The sequence below is a fragment of the Oncorhynchus mykiss genome, chromosome 25 (genome assembly GCF_057628025.1).
Source record: "Oncorhynchus mykiss isolate SJ-2025 chromosome 25, ASM5762802v1, whole genome shotgun sequence".
Classification (NCBI taxonomy): Eukaryota; Metazoa; Chordata; class Actinopteri; order Salmoniformes; family Salmonidae; genus Oncorhynchus; species Oncorhynchus mykiss.
In genome coordinates, this window is record NC_143046.1 from 30895369 (window position 1) to 30914618 (window position 19250).

The following is a 19250-nucleotide window of genomic DNA, read 5'->3' on the forward strand; positions in this document are numbered from 1 at the left end:
AAATTGGTGAGAGATTATTGGGCCATAATAACATAATATTTTTTAAATGAGGAGACAACCACCTTTGATAGATTTTCAGTGGTTTAATAAACTAACAGTACATTGTGATCAACAAATTTAAATCAGAAAAAAAACAGCCTTTATGTATTTGAATGGTCAAAAACACATGAACATAAAACACCAATGAAATGGTTGGCAACTAGCCATCAGTTTAGTTGAGGTGAGGCCGAGGATGTTTCAGGAAACATATCACAATGAAGCAGAAACTGTCTTTGGTGCTTGATTACAGACATTTCCGGCTGCATGAGCCTCAACCCACACATTAAACAGAAGCACCTAAATACCGAATAATATTTCCTTCTAAGACAACCCTGTATCTGCGAGTGTAAGCAAAATAAGTATCCTGCTGGACATTCTTGTTATTGATTGAGCTTTATTTTACCAGGTAAGTTGATATCAAATATTCTCATTTACAACAACCTACAATAGTGTTGCAGTAGAGGAGAAAGGTTGGAAATGATTGTGACCACGGTGGCGAGAATCTAGGTTGGGAGTTTTCCCAACACATTGGGGTTAAGATCCCTACTATTACATCAAGTGCAATGGAGTCTTTGATGACCATTGAGGTGGTACGAATGAATATTTGTCCCCAAGACTTGATCCTGATACTTGGCATTTTTTTCTATTACACTATGGAATCATTCCTCTATCAAGATTCGTAAATAAGTTGTCAAGTAATGTAAAAATCATCTTAATGGAAAGTAATAGAATGCTTTGTGTTGGTGAGTCAGGTTGGCCAGGTTTCCCTTCGGAGATCGATCTCTAACTGAGAAACTGGTTGCTATGGGGAAATTCTTTTTGGCAGACTGTCATTTTCACATGAGAAATGTACACAATTATATTTCACCAAGCAGAATTCATGAGTTAGGAAGCCAACTTGTGTTACTAAAACAATATTTTCTCATTCCAAAAATTAAGTGTTATAATTATTACCAACGCCTACTTACTTAATAAGCCTCAAGTTTAACTCCCGAAAAACCATGTTGTTTCATAAAGGTAACTTACTAACTCAATCGTTTTATAAATTCACCTTCCCCACCCTCAGGCTTCTGCTACAAGTTAAATGCTCTGGATGTGAATACCCCCAGAGCTTCCCCAGACCAACTACAAATAAGATATGTATATATGTACACAGTATTTACAGAGAGTTCCAGCAGATGCAGTTGTCTTGGAGGATGGGCCACCTATGGAAGAGACAGCGTGGGCTCTAGTGATAAAGCCAAACAGCCAGGGGGTGTAGGGTTGAGAAGATGGGCTGAGTAGACATCATTTTCATCTCTGGGGCTGCTATAGAAAGGAAAACAAATCACAGGTATTCATGGACTTATTAGCATCTGAGGATTAGTGTTGCCAGTCTCACTACACTTATGTAGACCAAGACTTTAAAGTCTAAACAAAAGGCCTTTACTGTTCTACAATGTCTATAACATAGTTACTACTATCAAAAAAAGGGTAAGAGTGTATAGGTTAGTTCTAGGCTCTGATACAATGGCTAGGTTAATGGAATCTTCCTTTAAAAAAAATATGTTTTTATATGATCTCAAGGGTATGTTCCATTGTGTTACCAGTGTCAGCATACAGCATCCGACAGATTTTAGGGTGCTGGAGATGAGAGCATTTTGATGTAAACTGGTAATTCAAATCTTAACTGCATGTAATCTGTCATTAAAAAAACAATAGCAAGGTCTAGCCATACATTCATATAATGTATGTTAGATACTGCTCTCTAGGTCTCAGTTACTGCCGCCATGAAAGCCTGCATGACTGGTTTAAAGGAACATTCCAAAAATGTTCAACTTCATATTCCTACTCATAAATTGATTAATATCACATGACGCATACCGATGATGTCATCAGAAACACTTACTGTTTTTTTTAACTACACAAAAAAAGTATAATTTTCAAATATGTTGCGGTGCTGTAGATATATAAAATATAAAGTTGAAAAACAGTGACATTTCCCTTTAAGCCAAAAGGGGAAGTAATGCATTTTACTAAAGATGAACTGTAAATATTACCCCATGCATGCATGCAACCATATCATGGCAACAGTTACACTTACTCAAGAAAAATGTAAAAAGGAATAAGTGGTTGATTGAAAAAGAGGGAAACGAAGAGATATGAGCATAAATGCATTAATGTATTGGTAACCCGCTAAACCAAATCTGAATTGACACACACAAAAGCGGTTGGAAAATGATCACAATTGTATTAATATGAATAAAAAGCATAACCAAACTTACTTTATTCACACCTAAAAAAAAAAAGAAAAGAGGGGGGGAGACATTGTAAGACACAAAAACCTCTGATACTGTTCTCTGTATGTTCAGGTTCCTTAAACCACTGTAAAATGTAATCTGACATTACAGAACATAATCCTTTTGTCCCCTTGCTAAGCTATAGCTTCTTAATTTTCACATTTAAAATGATGCGAAACAGTCATCACCAGCCAGGTTTCCATCCAATTGGCGACAGATTCTCATGCGAATATTCTAAAATCTGCATAAAAACAATACACATCCCACCAGAGATGCGTTTATCATATTGACCTGTTGCGGATAAAAAGCTGTGCGTGATGAAGGAGTGCACATAAAGATGACTTACTGTTAAATTCCCATGAAAAAAATAAAAAAAATGAATGGGTTTCCATCGCTTTTTCAACTCTACTGGTGGTTTTGTAAAATAAAAAGTTGCATTTTACAGCAAATGTGCCGACTCTGGTCTTGGCACGTGTGCTCTAACCAACACCTTGCAGATACAGCGCGGGTAGGCTACTTATATTATTATGGATAAGACTGAGATTTGTATTTGTCAAACGGCAGCCAAGCATTGGTCATCACGTCACCAGAATAAGACTCTATTTATCTGAAAGGAGCATCAAGCTCATCACCGTGCACTTTCAGCTCCAGGTGAAGTGCATCATAACTTATTTCATCTGTAGCCTAATGAACTGCAAGCTTTCCCCGAGTTGTAGTGGGAGGACCACACAACATAGCATCGGGTGACTCCAAGATGGTTATTACAAAGGCAATTCCATCGCCATTTCTCACATCGTTAATTTTACCAATACAAAAAGAGCCCACCTCGTCTAGTGTCATTTGTTTTGTAGATATTTTGACATTTTCCAGACAAATTTGCCGTTTCCATCAGCCCTGATATTTTCATCCGACATGTACTTCACTCACGTAAAATTGTTGGATGAAAATCTGTTAGACATATTTACACAATAAATATGCATTTAGGTTATACAAAGTTATCTTATATAATTTCACCCGATTATGCTTCTTGTAAGCACAAAATTAGGGTACTAGGTAAGTCAAGACTTAGATGGGAGAGATAGATGGAAACCGCTAAGGAACAGCCAGCACACCCCACCTACTGCCACACCCCTCTCCAACACAGCCACCCTGTCGGCTAGCGCACGTTGGCTGTATCTGTGCCAAAACGCAGGTATCTTTCCTCCTTACGTTGTTCTCCTTTTTTTGTCAGCACTTTTATTTCCCTGACTGATCAAAACTCGTTCTCTCATGCTGCATCTTGTCTCTCTGTATAGAGTCTATCCAAAATTAGGAACACCTTCCTAATATTGAGTTTTCCACCCCCAACCACCTGCTCTCAGAACAGCCTAAATTCGTCGGGGGAATGGACTCTACAAGGTGTCGAAAGCGTTTCACAGGGATGCTGGCCCATGTTGACTCCAATGCTTTCCACAGTCAAGATGGCTGGAAGTCCTTTGGGTGGTGGACCATTCTTGATACACACGGGAAACTGTTGAGCATGGAAATACCCAACAGTGTTGCACCTGGCACCTAACACTACACCCCATTCAAAAAGGCACTGAAATATTTTGTCTTGCCCATTCACCCTCTGAATGGCACACATACACAATCCATAACTCAATTGTCTCTAGGCTTAAAAATCATTCTTTACCCGTCTCCTCCCCTTCATCTACACTGATTGAAGTAGATTTAATAAGTGACATCAATAAGGGGTCATAGTTTTCACCTGGATTCACCTGGTCAGTTTATGTAATGGAAAGAGCAGGTGTTCTTAATGTTTTATATACACTCAGTGTTTAATAAGCACTATGTTTGGAACATTAAATCGCAATAAATATCAGCACCTAAGAATCATGATATCATATCGTGAGGTCCCTGGCAATTCTCTTCCCTAGATGGCAACTCAACCCTGCCCATCCTACTGGCGTACTTTTCCAGGAATGTAGTTCCGGTCAATGGACTCATCCTGAAGGAACATGTGAAGACAGCGCTCATTCTGGGCCAGGGGATGACCTGCGAGTCTGGTGATAGTGGAGAAAGAAGTAGGTTTCAGGTAATTAGCAATCATAATTGCTTATTAGTGGAGTCAAAAGGCAGATGGCTGAGAGTTAATTTGACAATGCATTGAAATGGAGACAGCCATACAGAGAGAGAGAGAGAAATACCATTGGCAGAAACATTACACACCTGTTGATAAACTGTTCCAAGCCTACCCTCCGCTCCTCAATGAAGGAGTCCTCAAAGATGCCCTCATCTCCTCGGAAGGGCAGCTGTCTCTTCAAAGCTTTGCCAGGGAGAGGGGGCACCACAATCTGTAGAAAGGGCACCCCTTATCAGTAAATTAGTTACTTAGAAACAAACACAGGAATTCCAACAAAATAAATTGCCATTATACTGGTGAGACATACAGGTAATTAGTTATGCAGTGTGAGAGCCTACCTTACTGTCTCTCTCCAGCTCATTCTTCAGCCACTCAAAATCACTGTACCTTCTTCGCACAACAGAGTCCTTAAGTTTGAAGATGGGAAGGTTTGTCTGCACGTGATAACAATTATATTAATCACTACATTAAAATGACAGAAATACAGATTGGGGGCATTTCCAGTACAGCATGTCCAGTGACATGGTGAGACTTCAGTACTTACACCCTTCATAAATGAATAACTTCATCAGCATCTTGTCTCACTCTGTGAACACCACTGTTCAATTATGAAACTGGCGTGGTGTATTTAGTGATAGCGGATGGTTCATAATACAACCCATCTTTTGGGAGTAGGGAAACCCAGAGGAGTGTCCATGAGATTGTTGCATTAAAACATTTTTTTATTTGACCTTTAAGGTAATTAGGTGAGGTCTGTAGTAGTATGGGTATACACTGGCCAACTTATGTCTATCCCTCAGCCCATATAGTCTCTAGACCACAGGTATCAAACTCATTCCATGGAGGGCCTAGTGCAGGGTTTCCTAAACTCTGTGCATGTTTTTGTTTTTGCCCTAGCACTACACAGCTGATTCAAATAATCATGACATGTTTATCATTTGAATCAGCTGTGCAGAGTTAGGGCAAAAAACTAAAAGGTGAACAGATTTGAGGAAATGCTAGCCTAGTGTCTGTGGGTTTTCACTTCCCCCTTGTACTTGATGACTTAAGGTCACTAATTAGGAAGGAACTCCCATCGCCTGGTTGTATAGGTCTTAATTGAAGTTTAAAACCCAGACACTAGGCCCTCCATGGAATGAGTTTGACAACCCTGCTAGACAGACAGGTTGTCTCCCACAATGTACCAATGTTGAAGCATGCCCTAGGATTTGTGAGACTAGCTCATGTTCGAACACCTTTCTTTCTATACAATGAAGGTTTAACACCCCAGTGGCGGTCTGCTCACCTCATAGCCTGGTTTCTTCCTATGTGCTGGCCTTTCTAGGGAGTTTTTCCTAGCCACTGCTTCTACACCTGCATTGCTTGCTGTTTGGGGTTTTAGGCTGGGTTTCACGTTGTGACATCAGCTGATGTAAGAAGTGCTTTATAAATACATGTGATTGATAACCACAGTACTAACTGTCCCAATATTCTTTAATATCGAGCCTGGGGATTCCAAGGGTGTGCAGGGTTTTCTTCTGGGTTGGAGAAAAAGCCTGCACATCCTACATAATTGAATAAACGAGCTAGCTATAGCCTAACATACTGACTAGCAAAGGCTACCTGCAGAAACACTACCTAACCTGACAACCTTTCACATGCTGGCTATGTAATGTTTGTGGTAGCCATATTAGTAACGACTGCATGAGGAATTTGGATGAAATTATTATTTAACATGACAAAGTGAAAGGCTAAGCATTTGAAAAGCAAAAAGTCGAGTCTCTCCAAAAACACGTCCCAACCCGTGTTCCCACACCATACTAGCGTCACCTACACTAGGCCCCGCCAAAATCACCGGCCTCGATTTCATTACTGGCGCTCCTCACCTGCATTCTCACTTCATAAGTGGTAAATCGGTTCCGGCCGACTCCAATAGTTTGTGGGTCATAAACGTCGATTTCAAGAAAATTGCTTGGGGGGCCATACGCATCTGTAAGATCCTGCGGTTTAGAGTTTAATCGGCGAGTGTCTGCAACCGTGGGATCCGACATTTTCAGTTTCTGCTGCTAATCTCGAGTCGATAAACTGGGATCGTCACTAGTTAACACAACCACAAAGTCATAATTATGGATAAACTCCGCCCATTTCTAAAATTGATCTTAAAATCTGATTTTCAAGCACACTGTTAACATTATGCCTAACCTTAAATTAAGACCAAAATGCTAATTTGTTTGTAGCCAATTTAGACGGTCTCTTTGGAATCTGACTTTGTAGCTGGGTTATGTAGTGGAAAGACAGTCACAAACCCCGCCTATTTATACAATTGATCTTAACATTTGATTTTAAACCTAACATTTTAGTCACTTATCAGACGCTATTGTCAAGAGCGATTTGCAGGAGTAATTCGGGTTAAGTGCCTTGCTGAAGAGTACATTGACAGAATTTTCACCTAGTTTTGGCTGTGGAATCTGACTGTGTGGCTTTGGAATTGGACTTTGTGGCTATAGAAGCTAGTGGAAAGGCAAACTGGTGGTGAAAGTTCTTGTTCCGCAGCCAATCGAAGCAGAGCAAACTCATTTATCGTGGTTTATTTTGACCAATAGCAGAGAATGAAACAATTGTGCCAAAATTAAACCAGTGTGAAACAATAATCATGCTGACAAAATGGGATTTGACAGTTTTACAAATCTACAGAACGGCTTATACTATTGCAAAAAAAAGTATACGTTTCCAGAATAAAGATTTAAAGTAAATCAGACCAGATGTATATGTTTGCTGTAGATAGATCTATCTCTACTGTATTGCCCTTTATTCTGTTTACATCACGCGCTGCATTCGCCAAAGGGTTATTCCGCCAACCACTCCCCAAACAAAGTTCTACTGTAAAATACACTGGGAATTGTAGTTCTTGTGCACACTCAGATTATTGTTAAAATAAACACACCATGAGATTTAGGCTGATCTTCAAAATTTCGTTAAATTAACAAATATTGTATTTCTATGCTTTTCTATGTTATGTTGGCACTGATATTCTTAAAAAAATGTATCATACTGAAATTAATCTTCTTCACAGATCGTCCTAGGCACACAAATAATTGTTTTTGAATGTAACTGTACAACAATGGCAACCTTAAAGTAACCTGTCGACAACCGACTTTTTAAAGACCATGCACTGTACACCGACACGCCGGGACTATTGCTGAAAGTTTGCATGTCAAATGAATGTGCATCATGTGCATCAACACGAGATTGGAGCTGAATAGATCTGTAGCCTAACCTAGAAGTCTGCGCTACTACTTGGTCAACTGAAATCTGATTTACGATAATTCACGGGTAACTTTCCAGTTTTGGTTTAGGTGGTGCTTACACTTTATGAAGTGATGCATAATCATGATTTTCAGCGCCGAAGTACCTCTTATAGCTCGCCAGTCGTTCGTTGTTTATTCTTGTGCTTTGAATCGTCACATGACTGACTGCATTTCCCAGCAATCCACAACACGCAAGCGCAGTACACGTTGTCTGGCAGTGGTAAACAGACGTCAGAAGGGAGTCTTCGCCTCAAGTCAAAACCAAACAAAAAAATAGATACGATGACTGAATATTTTGACATCCATAATGGACACAAGTCGAGCAAAACTATCTACTGAAAGGGGCAAATTCCAAAGGAAGGTACTGAAGGCATTTTTCCGACTTTTGAAAGGATTTTAAACTCCGAAATAACTGGAGTTAGCCAGCTAGCTAGGTGGCTATTACGCTATTTCCACAACTACGTTTGGTGTGTTGAGAGTGCAGCCGATGTGTAAGAGAGTAAACTTCAAGAAACCGTGGATTCCGAACCGTGCTTTAACGTATCCAGGGGACGAGGACTGACTCAAGTTAGGCACATTCTGAAGGTTTGTGCCCGCGTGAGCATCGTGTGCTGCCGCTCCTCGGTGTAGAGAAACATGGCAGATGGCGACACGCGCTTGCCCACAATGTGGAGGAGAGTGCAAACCTGAATCAGAAAACCACGGACTTTCTGATCGATTGTTTTCCTCAAATTCTTGTTACAGACCATCATGATCAAACTGTTCAGTAAAGGTTTTGCTCTCAACATTTATTTTTGTCGGTCGACTTAAATTACTAAACTAGCCAAGTAATAATGCTGTAGTGGAAAGAAACGACATCCAGCATAACATTACTGTTTTGACTTATTTTCAGCAGTAAACGTGGCATTGGTTAGATAATCAAATATAGCATAGTTTTTACTTGAAATATTGATCATCTTATTGCTATAGCTCCATGAATCCACAAAGTGACATTGTTTCACAGGTATGAGTGACGGCTAGATGTATTGTGCATTTTGTTATCAATTAGTTGTTGTTTACACACACACATATATATATATTAGAATTGTGATATAAATATTGTAACTTTTTATCGGCTCCAGTATTTTATTGGAGCGCGAGGTTATTTCTACGTGCGACGGAGCGAGACGGCACGTTGTTTACAAGGGCAGACCGAGGCATCGTTAAATTTAGCTAGTTGACCATTTGTAACGAACGCTCTTTTGTGACAGTGACCCACTGTGTAATCCTAATTTGTGAGTTCTTTTCAAGTATATGTTCTTGAGGGCGACTCTATTTTAATTTTATTTTAACTCAAAGGGCAATTTTTTTTCCTAAGGAAGACACAATAAATAAACATTTCAATTTATAGTGTTGTGATAGTTATAATTTTATAGCGACTTTCCCTTTAATTAGCTCACCTTTTCACAAACTTCGCATAGATTTACATTGTCTCCAAAAAACTACCAAAACTAAACTGAGAAGTTTTTTAATTTGATATATATATATACCCCACAGCAACGTTTTACCATAACACGTTATGTGGGCCATAAATTGCATTGTATTCTGATTGCAATCCAGATGTTTTGGTGTGCATTCCTCCCTGAGTTCCCTTTGTTCTTTTATACAAACAAAGGAACCCTCATCACAGCCTTTCTTTGCTCTATGTAATAGGAAGGTTTATAATAGTTACTATTAAGGAGATTATTTGGGTCCCCTAATCTCCAATCTCAGGATTAACAGACGCTATATTGGTGTATCCAGATTGTGTCTTTCTTCTACGAGTCCCCTTAATAGAGGATGGAAAACTGAATTTTGTTTGTATGATAGTTTAAGTTTATATTGAACTTTTGGTTATACAATAATTTTATTAGACAATCTAGTTTGAACATAGACTCATCAGATAATAATAATAACAAGCATTTCGCTACACCGGCAATAACACCTGCTAAATATGTGTTTGTGACCAATAACATTTGATTTGATTTAATAGGCCTACATTTTGGTGTGCCTGTTACAAACACGTGTTGACAAACCTCCCCAGATTATATATTTGTTTTATTTTTATTTAGTAGAGATTTTTCAGTCTGACTTATTTATTTTGACGTTTTATATTTTAAGTATTATTTCTTAGTAGTCAACATTTAGAATAGTTCAGAAGTGAAGCAAATATTTTGTGGAAAATCTCTTACAATGGAGGATTCAAAGGTACCCAAGATTGACCCAGATTTTGAGCCGCAAAGCAGACCTAGGTCGTGCACATGGCCGCTCCCCAGACCCGACATCTCAGCTGTTAAACCGGAGGGGGCAGACGGACCTGAATCCGCTGCGGGAACCCCGCCCGCCGACGAGGATAAGCAAGAGCAACAGCAAATCGTATGTGAGCCTGAGAAAGTTGTGGTCTCAGAGGGAGGAGTTGTAGCCGGAGTGGGTGGAGCCACGCCCCGAAAGGGATCATCCCGGCGCAATGCATGGGGGAACCATTCCTACGCGGACCTGATTAGCCAGGCTATTGAGAACGCTCCAGAGAAGCGCTTAACCTTGGCACAGATATATGACTGGATGGTGAAAACCGTGCCTTACTTCAAAGATAAAGGAGATAGCAACAGCTCAGCAGGGTGGAAGGTAAAAATAAAATTATGTTTACCTTAATGCACTTCATTATTGTTATACACATTGTTATAACTATGTTATATAGACCCTTTGATGTGATCACATGAAACATTATAACACTGCATTAGTTAGTGAATAATAGAAGTAATTGCTTGAAATCTATGGTCATCATAATGGATAAATTGATTGAATAGATGTATCACTAGCCACTTTAAACAATGCCACTTCATATAATGTTTACATACCCTACATTACTCATCTCAAATGTATATACTGCACGCTATACCATCCACTGCATCTTGCCTATGCTGTTTTATACCATCACTCATTCATATATTTTTTTTATGTAAATATACTTATTAATTCCTTTACACTTGTGTGTATAAGGTAATTGTTGTGAAATTGTTAGGTTAGATTACTCATTGGATATTACTGCATTGTCGGAACTAGAAGTACAAGCATTTCGCTACACTCGCATTAACATCTGCTAACCATGTGTATGTGACAAATATATATATATATTTTTTTTGTTGATCAAATTAAGTTGAATAATTTCCTAAGTTACAAGGTGCCAATGTTAAACAAAACCCTTTTTCTTTTCCCTTCCCGATACCTCAGAATTCAATTCGCCACAATTTATCACTCCACAACAAGTTCCTGAGAGTTCACAATGAGTCCACAGGCAAAAGTTCCTGGTGGATGCTCAACCCAGAGGGGGGCAAGACTGGGAAAGCCCCCCGGCGCCGTGCTGCCTCCATGGATAACAGCAGCAAACTGCTAAAGAGCCGGATGCGGGCCAAGCAGACCAAGAAGGCAGCAGCAGGCTTGGGCGGGACCACCGGGGGAGACGGTGATGGCGTCGCAGACAGTCCCAACTCCTCCCAGCAGTTCCCCAAATGGGGGGTGAACAGCGGCAGCCCCTCATCCCGCGGTAGCCTAGACGACCCTGACATGTGGACCAGCTTCCGTCCACGCACCAGCTCCAACGCCAGCACCCTGAGTGGCCGGCTGTCCCCCATTGGTCCCGGCCAGGAGGATGAGGATGACCTGCCTGAGGAAGGTCTACTGGGCTACTCCACGGGCAACCTGCCGCCAACCCTCACCGAGACACTCATGGAGGAGCTGGACCTGATCGATGGCCTGACACTGATGACAGAGCAGCAAGGAAGGGCTAGTCCTAGCACGGCCCCCATGGTGCCCCCCACCCCTCTGCCCTCCGCTTCCACCTTGCTTCCCCGGGGGTCCGGGTTCCCCACATTCCGTCAGCTGCAGCCACCCAACCTCTCCCAGGCCACCAACCAGATTGGGGGACAGTCCTCAGGCACACAATCTGGCAACAATAACAACTCCAAACCCTCAAACTATGGCAACTCCCTCTTCAACCCTATGCCTACCCCCGGCTCCCATGGGACTGGTCACTATGGCACCCATGTAGGCTCCAGCTTGGAGGCATTGCTCACTTCGGACTCCCCGCCTCCCAGTGATGTCATGATGACCCAGGTGGATCCGCTGATGCCCAGTCCGGGTGGAGTGGGGATGATGGGCATGGGGGGGCCCATGGTGGGAGGGCGGGCCAAGCCCAACCAACTGTTGCTGGGGAAGGGGCTTGAGCCCAACACTGTGGCACCCATGGGGATGCAATCTCAACTCCAGTCCCAGCTCCAGCAGCAGCACTCTCAGCTGGGCATGAGCCTGTCAGGCATGGCCCAGGACTCTCCACAGTTCTCTGGCCTCAAAGCCCAGCATGCACAGCTGCCAGGTATGGGGCTTCACCACGGGGGGGGCCTCTCCGCCAATGCAGGAGGAGGTCTGCCAGGGATGGGCCAGTTCGGAACGCCGAGCTGCTTCCTGCCCAGTCAAGACCGCTTGCCTACCGACTTGGATATCGAGATGTTCACAGAGAACTTGGACTGTGACGTTGACTACATCATCAACAGCGACCTCATGGATGGAGAGGGCATCGATTTCAACTTTGACCCCATAATCCAGGGAGGCCAAAGCTACTCCGGCCCTGCGACCACGCAGAGCTCCGCCCACAACTGGGTACCCAGCTAACTTCCCAGCAACCCTTGCAGTGTTAGCCAGGTACGCTGAAATTATACTTTCAGGTTCTAACTATACCCATGTTTCCCTCTCACCTTCACTCACTACCTGTATTTTTTGGTTTGTGCAGGAGATTAATCAAGAACATCATGAAGTCAACATTTGTCTTTGACTCTTTGTTGCGGGTAAGGATCCCAATCACACAAAAACTCAACGACACTCACAACAAAGATCACACCTGGTGCATTCCCATTCCTCGTCTCCCTATTGGCTGAAGATCCGAAGCAATTTTTTTTACCTTTGCGTTTGTACTTTTGAGTTTTCTTTGGATTTAAGGACGAAACAAGACCTCAGACATCCATGTCACGTGCCAATACAAGTGGATGGTCAGGAGATCCACCATACATGAGACACAGACACCCTAGTAACACTTGCAACTTTTGGGGAGTTTGCCGTATGTATTTTCTTGGAGTGTTTTTGAGAGAAGTATGACAGAATTTATTTAGAGTAAAAAGACAAAACACAACAAACAACTCTAAACTACTTGGAGTTAATATAACAATGAATATTATTACTATACCAAAGTAGTTTAAGGATTGATATGGTACACCTCATTGATGTCTTTGATATTGAAGGTAAAATGGACGGGGCACACAGGAAAACATGGCCAGTTTTCGTATAAATTGTAGGTGGTAAACGATTACCGACCACCACCAACTTAGACATAAAATGAAGCTGCTGCATCTGTATATATGGAGGGAATGTGGTTCAAACACAAAAACACTCCTGTACCTTCCCCAATGAAAATATTGAGAAGTTGCAGCTGGACTATGGATGGGTTGGTTGTGTGGCAACAAAACCAACGGGCAAAACAGAAAGGGCTGCAGCTGCGTGGGCCCAAGCCCATCCAATCAGATTGAGCGAAAAAATAAATGATAGTAATCGTCTTTTTACCTAAACATGCAAACACCATTAGATAGAATTCATAGCAAGCAATTTTCGGTCAGTTTTGTTGCCGACTAACTAACCCTCATTAACCGCTCAACAAATGGTTACATTTTTCCCAAACAGTAAAATGACATGACCAACAGAAAATATCCTACTATGCATGCATACAAGGAACGGACATGTTTCATTGTGAACTTAATGGAAACATGCAACAACAGCAAGCCTATCGTCTTACAGTCAAAAGGCTATAATGTCTATTATTGAACGTTGAACTCCTGTAATGAAGCAGTTAATAAAACCTCCATTTCAAACATTTGCCAAAATACAATTCGCGGGAAAACACCATTCTAAACAGCACACCCAATGCAAACGGTTCCATATGTGACAGATATGAAACTTAGAATGATGGGGAATCTAATAGCAACAACTAAGATGGTTTGCTAGTATGACTACGATTGTGTCTTTAGGTTCTGGACAACGAAAGAAAGATATGAAAAACCAATAGAGCAGTAGAAAATGATGGTTAATGGCATGAGGAAATCTTTATAAAATAATATTTTCCTCCATGTTTCTATGGTTGGATTTTGGCAAGGCTGCTTTGAAGCAAGGTAAGACATGCCTCATTATTTAAAGTAAAGTAAAACGATCAGGTTTCAAACAATTATGCTGCCTCAAGCTCACATTGTAAAGTGGTGGGTGACACGCTGATAGCCTGCCTACCGTTCACTATAGCATATGCTTTCAAATGGCGAATGGGAGGTGCACTTGAATTATGAGTTGAATTTGAGAACAAAAAATTTATAATTTTAGCCGTGGCCATCAAAACAGTTAACATGCAATGACTGGGCTTATAAAATAATATTTCACTCCAGTACCAGCTTTTTGAGGAGCTACTCTCGCGCTGTCTGACAGGTGGTAGGCTATTCTGCTCCTCAAACTAGACGTTGTATGCTGTGCTTGTGATAACTAAAATGCACGAGGACTAACAAAAATACACACACCAATTTAATCTCACAAAATTATGCAAATTAACCTATAGACCGATAAGCATAACTGGTCAAATGTATTTTCGGCGGCTAACCTATTAACCGTTAACATCCCTACAAGAAGTGCACTGGAATAACATTCAGATGAACTGGAATGACATTCACTCTCATGGGATGGGTGGCCAAAAATAACTAACTGAAAGCCACACTCCCAATAAGCCATGAATATGACCGCATTGAGGCATATGTCACTGCTTCTATGACTATGTGCACTATATAAATGCACCATACCACTGCCTACTTTGTTCATTTAGCAAACAAGACCGCTCATAATTCAGTGCCTTTATCACAGTCAATACATGTATATGAGTTTTAAAAATGCTAATTTTTCTCTCTGCCTCATGACAAAATAAATAGAATTGCTGTAAATTAGGGGGGAACCAATTCATTTCTGGCTGCACTACTGCATGGTTGGCTTAGATTGTTGACAACATGTAAACTATATTTAATCTCCAAATGTTTATTGAAAACAAATACATTTGCACATTTGTCTCATAGATCGTTAAAGTTGTTGATTAGCTAGCTCATTTTAGCCATATTAGCATTGACGTGAAATCAGTCAAAACACATTAAAACAGGACACGGTATCAAGAACAAGATAAAACTAGCTGAAATGAGCCACCTACGATTCCCCACATGGCAACTTCTTGTCATTGTTACTAGCCATCTGACCATTCAGAATCATAACAAATCTCAGCTTCTGGCCCCATTGTGCGTCATTTTCGTGACGTCAGCCAACCTGTATGACACGGGCAAAGTGTGAAGATGTTAAAGGTCATTGGATGAGACTGAGTTAAGGATGCACGATTTGACATTGGACTCTGCAGGTTGACCAAACTTAGTTGAGCGTTTGGTCGCTTGATGGTACGAAACATGTGCTTTTGGTTTCTTTTTCATTGAAGAGACTGGAGCTACAAGGTAACCAGGAGTTATTTCAGTAGTAATTGAACAGTGCGGGGTATGTGATTAGGGCCGGGACGACACCAGTATCGCAATACTCCTTAGTATCGTGGCAAGGAAATAAAACACAAAGCAGATTGAACTTTTTTATCAAAACTATCATTATGTTGTCATCCAGGGTCACATGTATTTATTTTCCAAGCTAAAGCACACAATATTTTACATACAGCAGGTTTTTAAAGGACCAACAAGTTGGTCTGCTTCGTGTTTTTATTTTTGCCATAGAAAAAATATTGCGACACTGCTATCGTCCCGGCCACATATGTGATATGCATTCACAGTTTGGCATTCGTGACTCTGCTCAGTGTGTGCTAAAGAGCAGGGTGGAAATAACTTTGGGGGAGTATTTTTTTTCTCTCCTGATGTGCAATTTCACCAACAATATGAAGAAATGTGAATTGTGAACTTTTTACAGGGGGCATTCAAAGGTAATTTTATTTGCCAACAATTGATTTGGTAGGCCAAGTGTTATATCGTTGAAAGCAGTATTCCTCCACTGCTGTATGGGCCACTTGAAGGTTTTACATGTTGTGTTTCAAGGCACTTGGGAGTATTCCTGTCAGGTGGCAAGCATACTCAAATGGCAAAAGAAGAGCCGAAATCCAAGTTAGGTTGAATCATTTCATCAGAGGAGGAAGATTGTATACGTGCTATGCACATAGACATGACATGCTATGCAGATCAATCAGGAGAACTAAAAATAAGTCTTGAAGGAAATTAAGATCTCCTTTTGAAGGGTTTTGTTATTTAATGTTTTCCTTAAATGTTATATCGCTTTAAGTAAGGGAAACCGGGGCTTCATGTGGGAATCATTTCTCACTAATTACACTTTGTTATACATTATTAACCGTTTTTTAAATTAAATTAATACAATGTGTGAAGTTTAAAAAAACAACATATATTTGACTAGTTTAATATACAATTTAGATGGAGGTTATAAGTGAAATATTAACAGATATTAATATATTACTAATCAGAAGAAAAAAATAATAATTGGGAAAACTATTTCAAAGATCATTTTTAACAGTCATTTTCTATATATTCTTTTATTTTTGTAAAAGATGAGATGCATGTAGTTTTTATACATAACCAAAGGAACACTAAGAATTGCATGGCAGATAAGGGGGTGCTTGGGACAATGTATTTCAGTGCAGATAAGCTTTGCAAGTGGCGCCTGTTCAAAGACCTGTCATTTTAACAAATGACAAGGCAGGTGAGGTGAGGCAAAGTGCATCCGTGGACCAGTATAACTTGATTTTTCAAATTGACTTGCCACTTATTTAGTTCATTTGACTTGACTATTGTGAAATTTAAATCCAAATAAAAACCTCACATGGAATTTACACAATGGAGGACATTTTGCTTTCAGCAGTGATCTCTCAGGGTCATTCAAAAAGAATAACAATGGAAACATCTTCGTTAAGGGGGTAATCGGATAATCATCAGAATAACAACATTTAAGGTGAATTTCTTTGTTAAAATAGAAGACTGGAAACCAACAGCCCCTCATGTTCTGCTGTTTTCTTGAGTATGGCATCCTTGACACAAGTGTCTTGGATTCAAGCCACTTTCAATTTAACACTTTGAAATAGAAATTCTAATTTTACTGTAAGACGAAAGTACACGAGATATCTTTGGTCGTATATCATAATAATAGTCTCGTTCGAGGTTGTTAAACTGCCAATATTGAACACTAGAACATGTTACTCAATAGCAAGATGCACCGTGTGATTTTCCATGTTTTTTTCTTTCCCTTTGAAGATGTGTTTTGTGTTAGGCGGAAGTTTGTTTTTAACTCTTTGTTAATGTCAGAAAAAAAGGTTTTCGTTTATTGTAAAGTTTTTTGTTGTTGTGTTGACCAGTTTTTCATCTGAAATGCATCCCAGATGGAGTTTTACATGATTGTTAATAATGTCACTGTAACCATGTGAATACATTAGCTTTTAATTTTTATAAAGCACCCTTTTCTCACAAAGATTGTCCTATTGATCAGTGCTAGTTGTCATTTATGACATACATTAAGAGGGCCATAATGTAATGGGTGCATATTTAGATCACTTTAGGGCCTTGAATCATTTGTATGCATCACACAGATCTTGAGTGAGTATAAAGTAATTGATTAGTTAAAGGTCCAATGCAGCCATTTACAATTAAGTACCCTACTGTGATTATTTTTTTTCTCCAATTAAAACAGTAAAAAATGTACAAAAAAATAAACAAAAATAGCTTCTTAGCAAAGAGCAATTTCTCAAACAAGAATTTTGCTAGGACCATCTGTGAGTGGTGGGGAGGGGAAAACTAGCTGTTATTGGCAGAGTTTGAGTTTGGAACTCTCTTTCTTATTGGTGTACACTAATGTTACCAGGCAGGCCAAAACCCCATCCCACCAAGAGGCAGTCATTCAAATCTTTTCAAACAGCTTTTACACTGAAAGGGTATATCACAACCTCATAGTGTAGAAATATTTATAAAACATTGGACTAGTAACCGGAAGGTTGCAAGTTCAAACCACCCGAGCTGACAAGGTACAAATCTGTCGTTCTGCCCCTGAACAGGCAGTTAACCCACTGTTCCTAGGCCGTAATTGAAAATAAGAATTTGTTCTTAACTGACTTGCCTAGTTAAATAAAGGTTAAATACATTTTAAAAACACAGGAAATCAAGTTATTTACTGCACTGGGCCTTTAAAGAAACAAACCTTGAAAGTGAATACCGTGTAGTTTGAGGTATTTTAATAAGCATGTATGATAGTCCCATTGATAAACAGCAAATCATTTTGGTTGCTGTGATGGATTCCGCAGTGATACTCAAGTCAATGATGGCATAATGGGTGGACTGGCAGCCATTGTGAGTGTACACATAGGAGCCATGCAGGAAGTAAATCAATATATGCTGTAATTTGTTGATTCAATTTAACTGACATTAGAAAAAATGCATTCCATTGCATGAGCCACATCAGTGAAAATCATTTGAATGAACATTCTACATTACCATGGAAAATATTGCGTCACAATACCAGGCAGCCGTTGCGAGTGTACCAATGTCAAATTGCCAGGGTTAGAGGTTCCAAGCCCATTCTATTTCTATGGTCATACTATTAACATTATTGGCTGGGTCTTTGAGAGATGTCCTCTCCTTATGCATTGTAGGGTGGGTGTGGGTGTGAGTGTTTGATAGGAGTGACTGAATGAAAGGGAATGTGTCATTGTTGGACAGTGGTGTAACTGTTTTTAAGTGTTGACTGAAAGTGTGATGGCCGTGTTTAAAAGCACAGTGTATAGGGGACATCCTTCCCATAGGCTGTATTTGCTGGGTCCTTGACCTTGAATAATCTGCTGGAATTTTCCCCCACTGTCAACTACAATTGTGGTCTTTTGACTTTTTATTCCCTAGTCCCAGTAACATTTCCTTTCTTAATATTTTTCTTCAATTTCTTTAATACTAATTTTCTCATGATAAAAGTAGCTAGTTAGTAATCTCCTTTTTTAAAATGGCCCCACTTTGATAATACAGTATTTTAGAATGTGGACAGTAAATCTTTTTGTTTGGTTTTTAGAAGGGGTGGGGGTTATCAGAGGGGTTGATGAGTTGTGCCTAGCCAATATGTGTTAATTACTTTATTTTGATAGTTTTTGTCTCATTTCTCTCTCTTATCTTACTTTACATATTGTAAAGTCAGCCAAAGACGGCATTGGAAACAGTTCTGGAAAGTGGAAATAAACGTAATCTGTTTAACCATATTAGCCGAATCGTTCTTTATTATTTTATTGGTTCACCAGTATTCACATTTATATTGTTCATGAACTTCATGATATCAATGAATATAACAGTGGGATGTTTTTCACATTTTAAAGGTCCAATACAGCCATTTTTATCTCAATATCAAATATTTTCC

The 19250-nt window shown here is 40.0% G+C and overlaps 2 protein-coding genes across 6 annotated transcripts; one reads left to right on the top strand and one right to left on the bottom strand.

The window, feature by feature from the left end:
• Positions 1–68: 68 nt before the first annotated feature.
• LOC110504993 (sorting nexin-12) lies at positions 69–6897 on the bottom strand. Of its 5 annotated transcripts, XM_021583917.3 has the most exons (6): positions 6306–6715; positions 4779–4874; positions 4527–4651; positions 4270–4360; positions 2304–2314; positions 1156–1347 (listed from the first exon to the last, which is right to left on the bottom strand). In XM_021583917.3, the coding sequence occupies exons 1-5, from the start codon at positions 6468–6470 to the stop codon at positions 2309–2311; spliced, it is 483 nt and encodes a 160-aa protein (XP_021439592.1). In that variant the 5' UTR covers positions 6471–6715; the 3' UTR covers positions 1156–1347; positions 2304–2308. The 5 variants fall into 5 exon arrangements, with proteins under 5 accessions (XP_090075775.1, XP_036826373.1, XP_021439591.1 ...); XM_090219649.1 differs by lacking the exon at positions 2304–2314 and having other exon boundaries at positions 69–1347; positions 4262–4360; positions 6306–6897; XM_036970478.2 differs by lacking the exon at positions 2304–2314 and having other exon boundaries at positions 69–1344.
• Positions 6898–7922: 1025 nt separating this feature from the next.
• LOC110504990 (forkhead box protein O4) lies at positions 7923–19095 on the top strand. The gene is made up of 3 exons (XM_021583914.3): positions 7923–10370; positions 10977–12443; positions 12532–19095. Exons 1-2 carry the CDS (start codon positions 9939–9941, stop codon positions 12411–12413), a joined length of 1869 nt encoding a protein of 622 aa, XP_021439589.1. The 5' UTR covers positions 7923–9938; the 3' UTR covers positions 12414–12443; positions 12532–19095.
• The last annotated feature ends 155 nt before the right edge of the window (positions 19096–19250 follow it).

What these genes read in the sequence shown, in the direction of transcription:
- LOC110504993 (XM_090219649.1), bottom strand. Translation starts at nt 6,470, where the DNA reads ATGTCGGATCCCACGGTTGCAGACACTCGCCGATTAAACTCTAAACCG. An exon ending in CTTATGAAGTGAGAATGCAG is followed by an intron (nt 4,875 to 6,305) that starts GTGAGGAGCGCC and finishes TATCACGTGCAG; the next exon opens with ACAAACCTTCCCATCTTCAA. An exon ending in TTGGAACAGTTTATCAACAG is followed by an intron (nt 4,361 to 4,526) that starts GTGTGTAATGTT and finishes CACTATCACCAG; the next exon opens with ACTCGCAGGTCATCCCCTGG.
- LOC110504990 (XM_021583914.3), top strand. Translation starts at nt 9,939, where the DNA reads ATGGAGGATTCAAAGGTACCCAAGATTGACCCAGATTTTGAGCCGCAA. An exon ending in ACAGCTCAGCAGGGTGGAAG is followed by an intron (nt 10,371 to 10,976) that starts GTAAAAATAAAA and finishes CCGATACCTCAG; the next exon opens with AATTCAATTCGCCACAATTT.